Raw genomic sequence first — 10,576 nt, forward strand, 5'->3', positions numbered from 1 at the left:
CAGGCGTCATTTGAAGGATCAAGCTCGACGAAAATGGTTCACATTAGTGAATACTAATGCCATCTCTTAGAATTTTCAGGTACTTATTAGACTGCCTAGTACATATAAAAGTTCCTTATATCATGTCGTGTATTTATTATGTATCCTCAATTCTCCTTTTCTCAATTGTTCTTTTAGTTATCTTCAATTTAGGTTAGTAAATTAAATAAATTATATTGTTTATTTAAAAAAATACACATTATATTATACCACAGATATAAAAAAAGGCAGTAGATAACTTTAGAGACTACATTTTGGTGAGATGGAATAATGTGAATAAAGGACACTCCGACAAATAACATCGCTTTGCAACATTTTTTATATCTTGACTGTTTCGAATTTAAAATTATTCAAACTCAAAAGTTAAAAATTTTTAATTCTTGAATTTTGAACGCTTTTAATTATAAGCAATGCAATTTTAATTCCTGTGAAATTTAAATGCTCTATTTTTCAAAATCCTAATCTTGAAGCATTAATTTTTTAAGGTTTTGACATTGTTATATTTTCGAAACTCTAACCTTTTGTTTTTAACCTTGTTGAATAAGTTGTTTTTGACCTTGTTGTTGTTTGAAGGTACTACAACAAGTTTCGAGGGCTTTTGAGGGTTTACGAGGCTCCGGTCTGCCTGTAGGTATCGAATAGTGCAAACAATTAAATTTTAACATTCATTTTTGTTTGTATAAAAGTGTATTTTGAAATGTAAATAACAGTGTATGTGCACCTATATTGAATTGCCGAAAAAAGGTCTGCTCTGCAAGAGGAAGAAGGATAAAAAAACAAAAACCCAATGTATGTCTTGTCTTCGACCTATGTGCAATAAGCATCGCAAGCTTGATGGTCTCGGAGACAAATAAAAATACTATTATACTGTAAAATAAGATTTTTAAAAATTTTTTATTAGAATTATGCATCAAATAAATTTTTCGAAAAGAAACCGTTTTTTAACATTATTTTGCATGCTCAAATTTATATCATTCATTTTACAAGTTTCGTCTAAATTTTTCATTTCAATCTTTTGGCTATGAAACTAATTTTTTAATAAAAAAAATACTGTTTTGAGAGTACCTCCCGTAAGTTTTTTTGCTTTATCTCAAAAATTCAATTTCTTAATACATTTTTTAATGAAACAAGTCAAATTTTTCAATTTTTTACCTCACGTTTTTCCAACATGAAGAATTAGAAGTAAACAATAAAAAACTATTGGATTGCAAAGAAGATACCTTAAACTAAAGCTTCGCGCCAGGATCCAGTCGAAAAGTGCAAAAGAGGGCAAATGACAACAGTTTTTCTACGGCGAGATCCATTGGACCCACTGTGACCTTCTCCCTATTTTTCGGAGGTGTGACCACAATGTGTTAATTAATAGCACTTCGATTTAGAAATTATGTTATTCAACTCGTTTTTCTAATTAAATTTTCTAAAACGTCTGAAGCTTAATTATTTTAAGAAATTTCAAAATTATATGCTTGCTAATTGGAAACTTTCAAAATTTAGGAAACGCGCGAATTATGAAATAAGAGAAATTATCCGGTGTAATATAATAGTTTTTTTTTTCACGGTTCTCCACTTCTTACGAGTGGGACCACCCTGATAATAGTTAACTGTTCAAATTAAAATAATTAACTTTTAACTACAAAAAATATGGCCTTTTAACAAAATACCTGCTGTTTCAACAAAATAATTAAACGTTTAACCAAAATAGATGAATGCGGAATCAAAAATATAATAGTTAACTTTTCAATTGAAAATAATTCACTTCAACCAAAAAAATATGAATAGCAAAATAGTATAATTTTCAATTAAATCATTAAATTTTCAAACACAAGTTAGCATATTTTTGTCTCTGAAGTCATCTCTTTTGATTTAACATTCTACTATTTGGTAAAAGCTGTTGAAGTTTCCAAACTAAAAATCAGAAATCATATTTTGTATCGTTCAACACAGCAGTTCCCGCATAGGATCTCCCTATATTCGATAAATAAAAATAAGTTTTTTTGATTTCAGGAAAATTGATTTTCAATTCGTACGTCTGGTTCAAATCTTTAGTCGAGGGCAAATAATATCGAATTTAAACAAAAATAATCGAGTACCTCTTATTTTCGAAGTAAGTTTGTAATTTCACATGTAAATATAATTTAGTATAGATTTTTCAAATAGAATGTTTCTACAATTACTTAGTTTCGTTTTTGATTACGAACAGATTTTTCTTTTGTCAAAGTTTAATTAATGAAAAATAAAAAAAATTATTGACAGAAAATGTTCTAAAAATGAAGCTGTCAAATACGAAATACACAAAAGATAGAGCCAGAAGTGTGATGCAGAAAAGCAGAAGGCTCATTGTGTGTGTGGATGTGTGTGTATAAATACTGTGGTTTCTATTCCTTTGGAATCGAACAGAAGAATCTGTGACAAAGCCAACGACAGTATTTTCAGCTTGTGGATAGAGGGTCTCTGTATCAAGCGTTTCTGCTGAATATGGTTACAATATTTAATAAGCAGTCACGGAAAATTGTCCAAGTATGATCCCAACCGAAACCAGGAGATAGGGGTACTACTAATAATGGTAATGCAGCCCGTAGAGCCTTTTAAGATCTAAACCTATGAGCTGAATTTTTAGGACTCAATAAAGAACTTCTTGGAAAAATGAAATCAATCCTTGTCGCTTTATCTATATAGGTACCAGTAATTTATACACTGTTTCGGGATCTTTGCTTTTCAGCAGCCAAAATTTACGTGAAGTACTACTCTTAGTGCCCCATGTCATCCACGGTCCACAAGATTCTTCTCCATCGTATGGACCTAATGAGAAACCGCGTGTTGTCTGTCGAAATGCTTGGTGGATTAGTAATGAAAGGCAAGGGGACTTGTTTAAAAAAAAAAAAGGTGTGCAACCTCCACGTGGTAGACTTTTAACACTACCAACCTTTTTGGGCTAACTGCAGGCGTTCAGCGAAAAAATTACCTGTGTAAAACTCAAGTTTCTCAAATACTACTTGCCAAAATTTATGCGAATATACAAAATGTTTTCTGATTTCAGTTCCTATATTATATCTGCGGTTTTATATTTTTTAATTTCGACGTCAAATTCTAAATTTGTTTCTTTAAAAAACCCCTTTTACTAAGTATCATACAACTATGTGAAAATTTAGAAACTATAGGCGCTTTATTGAATCAGGCATTATGAATTAATAACCTTTTACGTTAAATTGTAAATCAGAAACCTTTAAATTTCCCTTGGAGTAAGTTCCATTCAAATATGTGAAATTTTAGCAACTGTGTTGTCATGAACCCCGTAAGTTAAGCTTTTTTGGGCCTGACTAAGATCCGTGAAACACTTCCCACCACTCACCACTGCATCTTTGCGCCTCATCTATAATGCCCGTCCGAAGATGGGCACTGCGCTGCACTGTTAAAAGCGTGAGAGTGTAGTTGTGAGTGGAGAGAGAAGTTTTCATGAGCCTTCCCTCTCTCTTAAAAGTCTTGTCTGCTGGCTCCCTTACCATCGCTCGTCTTGTAAAATCATAGCTTTCCGAGTTAGACCCCTTTCCTCAGCGCTCATCACATATATAGCTTTATGCAATGATCACTATCAGGTCCTATTTTCCATCGAGCGTCATTTCCAATTTCCCGTGCCCATTCCCATTTAACTCTATAGGGATCATTGCACATGTTATTTGACAACACTCTCAAGTTAATGATAATTTTTTTTAAGACCTACAAAAAAGGGCCTGAAGAACGAAGCAGCAAAATATTTGCTAGAAAAAGGAATGCTGCCAGCACAAGATTTTAATTACAAAACTGTTGACTTCAGTAGCTTTCAAGGGGGTAGTAAACCTTGCAAAAATGGTACTTCAGATGCAGCAATATTTATGCAAAAAAAGGTTAGTAATTTTAATAATTATTTTCCTTAAAGAGATTATGATCAATAAATATTTTTCTCAGGAAAGAAACAATCAGAACAAAGGAAAACAAAAGCGAAAGAAGCAAACATAGATTACGGTACCTTGAGGATTATTGGTAAACGTACAGCGGAATTTTTATACGAAAATCTTTCATTGCATATAATGACATATGTACATTATGTTGTATATTTAAAGTTCGAATAAAATTTAGTAACTTCTTAATGTTAATGTTTATTAGTTTGTAACTCTGACCGAGAATAATAAATACAAGTATGTTTTCCTGCTGACCTCTCTGATCCCTTCTCCGTTTCCTCTTCATATCTACAGTTTCGGCACGCTGATCAAGCCATTCTGTTGCTTAATCACATGTTAATTTATTCAATCTCCAAAAACGCCAGTGCGATCATCCACGCCTGAAGTGAGCTCAATTACTTGACTGAAACTGTCGGCATATAAAAAAAAGTTGGAAAGAACAAAGAGGCCAACAAGAAAATGAGTTCTTTTTATCATTCTCGGTGTAGCGATTTTTATGAGATCGTTTATTGAATTTTAATGAATTCTTTGCAGGTGTAGCGTGTAATTTGTTTTCTTAATGTTATTCAAAAACAAAATTCAAAAAGGAGCGTCGATTACAAAAACTATTCTTAACTGAGTTTAGATTTTGTTAGGCTAATTCAGAATGAAATATAAGTATGATATGATGAAGCGATTTTTCCATTTTTATTGTTTAGAATGTTATATTAATGCATATAGTGAAGAAATGTGATGCTTAATGATGAAAATCTGTCATTTGATATTATAACATTATATTATAAACAAACAGAACGTCGCTGTCAATATAATTTAGGGAAAATTAAGAAAAATTCTGTTTTTCCTGCCTATAAATGTCACAATGATGACTAGTTGATATTATAACTTGTTTATGAGAAATAAAATTTCTTATTAAACATGGAATGTTGCAATTTGATTATTAATAAATAATTTAAAATTACCACATACTTTCGATACTGCTTCCTGAAAAACCTTAAAATAATCTATACTCTACTCGACAAATTAACTCTATACTTTATTTAGTTTTGTCGAGCGCCAGGCCTATTTGAAGTCACTTTAATCCTCAAAATCCAGAATAATAAAATAAGTGGACCGGCTTCTCGCACGGTCACTTCAGACTCGGTAGTTGGGCATCTCATAGTAAATTAACGTTATAATATTCAATTCTTGATCATAATACAAGTAAAAGAAAATTAATTACTATTAGTAATTTGTGACGTTAGACATTATAACCTTTTGTGGCTTTCGACAAATACGTTAACAAAGAAAGATTTAAATCTACCTGAACTAAACAGATAAGACTCTCAGCTTGCTTGCCATAGAATCTTAAATTATAATCTAGTACTCAAAAACTGAAATAATTTCGAAAAGTTAGGTTTCTCTGCCCGGTACTCGATGACAAATAATTTCAAAAGAAAATGACTTCAAAACTCTAAATTCTCCTAATTCTCTAACCTAGGAATAAGCTAAACGAACTTTCAGAAAAACCTAATTTAGTTACTTCAAGAAAACTCAAAATAAGCCTTTTTGAAAATGTTGTAAACATTGAAATTCAAACTCTTCGATTATAACAGAAATTCAATAAATCTCATAGCCTTAGTTTCAGAAATCTAGTGACGGACAAAACCTAAGCTCAAAACTAACTATAGACTAACTACACTAAATTAGTAATGACACATGACTAATTATAGCGAAGAGCTAAAGGCAATGAATGCCATGATTTCCATGAATATTGCCAATACCATGAATTCTGTGAATTCCATAAATTCTGCGAACTTCCTGAATTCGTCGAATTCTATTAATTCGGTTAATTTCACGGATTCCGTGAATTCCATGAATTCATTGAACTTAAATATTCTCTCTAAGTTTCAGTTCTACTATGCGTTTCGAGACACAGAAATTCCTTAAACAATATTGTTGTTGCCACTGTGCAAAGTTACACATCTTTGAAGTGCGCATGTGCGTCCACTGCGTCGATTCGCAAAGTAGACATGTTCTAAAGTGTGCATGCGCCACCTTTAATCCCACACAATCTGTTGGATTGAAGTACTTTACATATTATATAGAGGCACGAAAGTCCTCACTTTCGAGATGGATGAAGCAAAAGTTTTTTTCATGCTATTTATTGAACATTATTTTTTAAAAAACTCATGGTTATTATTCAGACGCGCGCGTATGAGTTTCTAATCTATTCTAAATGCGTATTGCTTTTCAACACGTGCACTCTACAAAAGAAAGAGAAATCTTCGATTGAACTAAATTTTGAATGTTTAAGTATAAATAAATCAATTGAACATTTTCTTTCTTTGTTCAGTACGTGTCTTGAAAAGCAATTAAAATTTTTTCAAAATGTTTGGGTACAATAGCTGCTGAGATGTCTACCTGTAAAAATGTCAATTTTAGTATAAATTTAATTGTTCATAACCCTAAAGCAAAAGTTCCCCTCTAGAACTCTATTTGTTCAGAATTGTTAGTACAGGCTAAGGTCCGCTAAAAAAAAAACACTTACGTTTTTATCCAACGTCACAAAATAATTTACCTATTTATTTTCCTGTCGATTCGTCATAATGGCTACAATAGGGTCTGGCCACAGTGCGAAAGCCACCAACTCCATGACGCACAGTTCCCGAAAAGGCCGCGAATGTACTGTACTGCAAATCTTGTAGTTTTTTCTTTGGATAAAATTCGCGACGAACATTGTCTCCGTAATGAATCTAAGTACTGTTACTGTTAATGATAAAAATAAATTCAACAGCCAACGGTTTGGTCATATCGCAAATCGAAACTACTCTAAAAATTCTCTTTGCTTCTTCTTCCGGCTCCTTTGCCTTTCATGTTATTTTCGTTGATCTTTGTCATGACTGAAGAAGGTCGACGTTCTGGACTTTAATCGGATGAATACCCAAAGTCTCTTTGGAGGATAGTTCTGAGGTGACGTCGGACGCTTCCACCGTAAGTTTATAGTTCTCATTCGAAATTTAATACCTTCTATAATTTCCTCCGGGTCTTCCCGAACTGCAATGATACCCGGGTTCTAAAAAATTTCGAAACTTAATAAGTCGTTCCGGGTCCTCTCAAGCTGTGAGGATACTCAGGATACATAGGAAAACCCAAGAAAAATCGTTCAACACAGCATGAGCGCTGGGTTGACTGACATCGTCTAGCCAAAGACGAACAGCTTGCTATCCCTGAAAAATGCGTCCGAATTTAACGACCATAAAAAGGAAATGACTGCAAATTCGACAACGAAAAGCTCAGCGGCTGGCTGATCCTCTTCGTGCTCCCAGGCACGTGAAGCTATGACACCTCCAGGTTCCACCAGCTGTGAAACCGTCCCTTAGTTCTAGTACGACTTAAACAGAAAGTGACGGGCGTTGTTCCCCTGGAAGTTGCAGTAAAGGAGATTGGAATCGCTGTTCCGAGTGGAGAAACGTGTTTTTACATGAATTAGAAGAAAAGGATATAAGGGCTAAGGAAACCCTACGACCAACCACAGGAAGCGCCAACCTTCAAAGCCCTCAATACCAGAGCCGGCTGACCAGGACCCTGGAAAAAAGTACCTTGATTTCGAGGTGTGAAGGTCCTTCCATTTATCCTCACGTGTCAAACTCTGGTAAAACGTCGCTTCCACCCTTAAATGGTCCTGAAAACCCTCGCGAAATTCACTTGAGAGGAAGAGGAAAACTAAATTCCTTCCGTCACCTCAACGACGTCCAGAGAAACAGAAGGCATCCTCTTCACCCCCACGAAGTTCTCCAAGGAAGCAGAAAGCCCTACTTTCGAGCCTTCGACGATCGTAAATCGAAACTCCTCAATGCTAGTGGAAGTACCACAGAAGCTCAGGTTCAATATAATAACTATCGACAACTAAAACATTTAAAATCAATTATCTCTAGCTATGGCCACATTTCTTGACCTTCTGAGGCCATCAATTTAGCCAGAAATCTTCCGCATATTCTATGTTAACATCAGTGAAATTGAGGTGCAGGCGTCAACTAACAAGTTTGTATATCAATTTATATCTTGCTGAAAAGCAGTAAACCGCAGTGAAGCCCTTCCTCATACAATTTTTCGGGGCAAAGTTTGGAATCTCTTTACAAATTCTCGGTAAATTAACATCAGAAATTGGTATTTTTTGACGATCCATAATTACCTCCTTCTTGGTTAGCAAATAAATTAATGGCCCATTGATTCTGGGTTTTTTTAAATAGATGAGCAGCAGATAGTTTATGATGAGCCAAGAAGATTTATCTACGTTAGTACTAAAGAAGGATGCACTATTAACTTCGTCAAATATCCGCTGCCAGCAGCTATAAGTGACCCGGAGATAGTCGTGGCCTTAAACAAGATTGTCACTCATGATAAGGAGAAATTCCAAGCAATTCTTTAAGGATTTCCTCAAACCAGCAACCCGTCTAGAAATTCTCCAACGTCGACTTACCATCCTATTGAACTGATTAGTCATCAACTCTTCCGAATTTATCCTTCTCATAATGATGCACGAAAAAGTAATAAAAGTTCACTAATGCAGCAGGAGAAAGGGTAGAAAATTATAGTCTCTAAATGCCACATTTTAATTTGAACATTGCTCGGGCAGTATATAGTTTGGAAAAACTTAAAAATACTCTACAGGTTCCTTAAAACAAGGATACTCGCCCTAGCATGATTAATCCATAAGTTTCAGTCAGTAACTAGTACTTTCTTACATAATTGTTACGTTCGGTACAAGTAAATTTTCGCCATGCCTGATAGCTTCGTGCACTCAAACCGCTCCACCGTCACGAGAAAGCGGGGAAAAAAGGGAGCCTTTCTAGAAATAATCATATAGATCGATAAGCAACGATAGAACTAATATCGCAATCATTCCGAATCGTGTTTCTTAATTGTGGCAAAACGACTGACAACGATTGAGCATTTTGCATTTCCAATTGTGTCCAATCGGGTACTTGGAATTTGACACGTGATGGCAGTTAGATAGCCCGCCTTGACACAAGGCATCAATCAGCAACATTGTATTTATTGTGCGTATTTTGCGTGTTACCCATAATTTCCACTAGCTAAAGACAGTCTTTACAATCGGTCTCTTCAAACTTGTTCTAGAAGTCCTCACTTTGACAGAAAGAACATGACCGTCCTATCCTGGATAGGTTTCGATCTCTCGACCGAGAGCCCATTTGGACGGGGGCATAGTCTCATGTGTGATTTGTACAAGATTTCCGAATCTCACAGACGATACTGGTTTCTCCCATTTTCATCCGAGTCTGAAGTTCTTAGAGACACTCAGCAGATCAACGATTCTAAAAGTCTTCGTACATGTGTCTCATAATTTCCAGACCATCCGTTTGACTTTATTTCACGTTGATGATAAAAGGTTCCGGAAAAGTATGAAGAGAACAGCCGATAAGAAAAATTACCAGGTGTCAGTGCTTCCAGGTCATTCGGATAGTCAGAAAGCACGTGAAGGGGTCCAGAATTTAGAGAGACTCTGACTTGCGTAAGAAAAGTGGTTATCTCATCGTATGTAAATGATGTTGGCCTGGGCACACTGCAGCTTCCCACAATTCTTCGTAATGTGAAGTAGCCGGCGGATTGTACTTTCACTCGGGGCCATGATCAGTGAAATATCGAGTGAAAATTTTGACTTCGTCAGCTGCCTGTTGAAACAGCGCACAAAGTTAATCAGCTCCGACTAAGTTCAGACCGCAGTCGCTATAAAGCTTGGAACTTATTCATCGTCGTTCAGTAAACCTCTTGTGGACTGCCCGAGCTTGAAAAAAAGGTAAAACCGAATAATTTTCTCCGGGTCTTCCCAAGCTATGATGATATTCGTGTTCTAAGACACCTTGACAATTATTAACTCCGTCCGGGTCCTCCCAAGTCGCGAGAAACCTAGGTTTCAAAAAATTCGCAAAAGTTAATAATTTTCTCTGGGACATCCCGAGCTGCAAGGATACTTAGGTTTCAAAAACAAAAAAATTAATCATCTCTTACGGGTTATTACGCGCTTATTAAAATCCCTGAAATAAATTAATTTCCCCCTTGTCCTTTTTCGCATAGAGGACAGCCGGGTTTCTAAAAAATTTGCAAAAATTAATCATCTCTGCCGGATTCTCCTAAGCTTTGAGTATACTCGGATTTCTGATAAAAGAAGGAGGGGTAGATGGAGAGGAGCCCTCAGGAGGGCCTTAGGGAGGAAGGAATACTATCGACAAAATTTACATCGTGCAGCACGTGGTGGATAGAGAATTAGCTCAAAAGGGTGCCAAAGTGTACGCGTTTTTCTTATTTCAAAGGCGCGTTCCCTTCGGTGGATAGAGGAAGGTGGTGGGGTACGATGGAGGAGAGGGGAGTGGAAAGAGGCCTGACGGAGAGGGTAACGGAGGTATATAAAAAGACGAAATATAGGATGAGAAGAGGGGAGGAACTTCCACAGGGTTTCTGGGTGTATGGCGGGTTAAGGCAACGATGTCCACTTAGCACAACGGTTTTTGTGATTTTAATCGCGTATATGCAAAATGTTCAAGAAAAGAGGTGGGAGAGAAGTGAAATAGAAATGCGGTGCAGGAGGTAAAAGAGTTTATTTA

At 35.7% G+C, this 10,576-nt stretch overlaps 1 protein-coding gene across 2 annotated transcripts in view; it reads left to right on the plus strand.

Annotated features, from left to right (window-relative positions):
• The window catches only part of LOC117168731 (exosome component 10), a 146,513-nt gene extending 142,356 nt beyond the window's left edge, over nt 1–4,157 (plus strand). Inside the window, exons 5-6 of one of the 2 annotated variants that reach the window (XM_033354460.1) lie at nt 3,752–3,920; nt 3,982–4,157. In XM_033354460.1, the coding sequence (XP_033210351.1) occupies nt 3,752–3,920; nt 3,982–4,032 (220 nt within the window). In that variant the 3' untranslated portion in view covers nt 4,033–4,157. Of the gene's footprint in view, nt 1–2,043; nt 2,144–2,292; nt 2,628–3,751; nt 3,921–3,981 lie in introns of those variants that run through there. The other variant, XM_033354461.1, reaches the window with a different exon arrangement.
• The last annotated feature ends 6,419 nt before the right edge of the window (nt 4,158–10,576 follow it).

The sequence above is a fragment of the Belonocnema kinseyi genome, chromosome 3, assembly GCF_010883055.1.
Source record: "Belonocnema kinseyi isolate 2016_QV_RU_SX_M_011 chromosome 3, B_treatae_v1, whole genome shotgun sequence".
NCBI classification, from domain to species: domain Eukaryota; kingdom Metazoa; phylum Arthropoda; class Insecta; order Hymenoptera; family Cynipidae; genus Belonocnema; species Belonocnema kinseyi.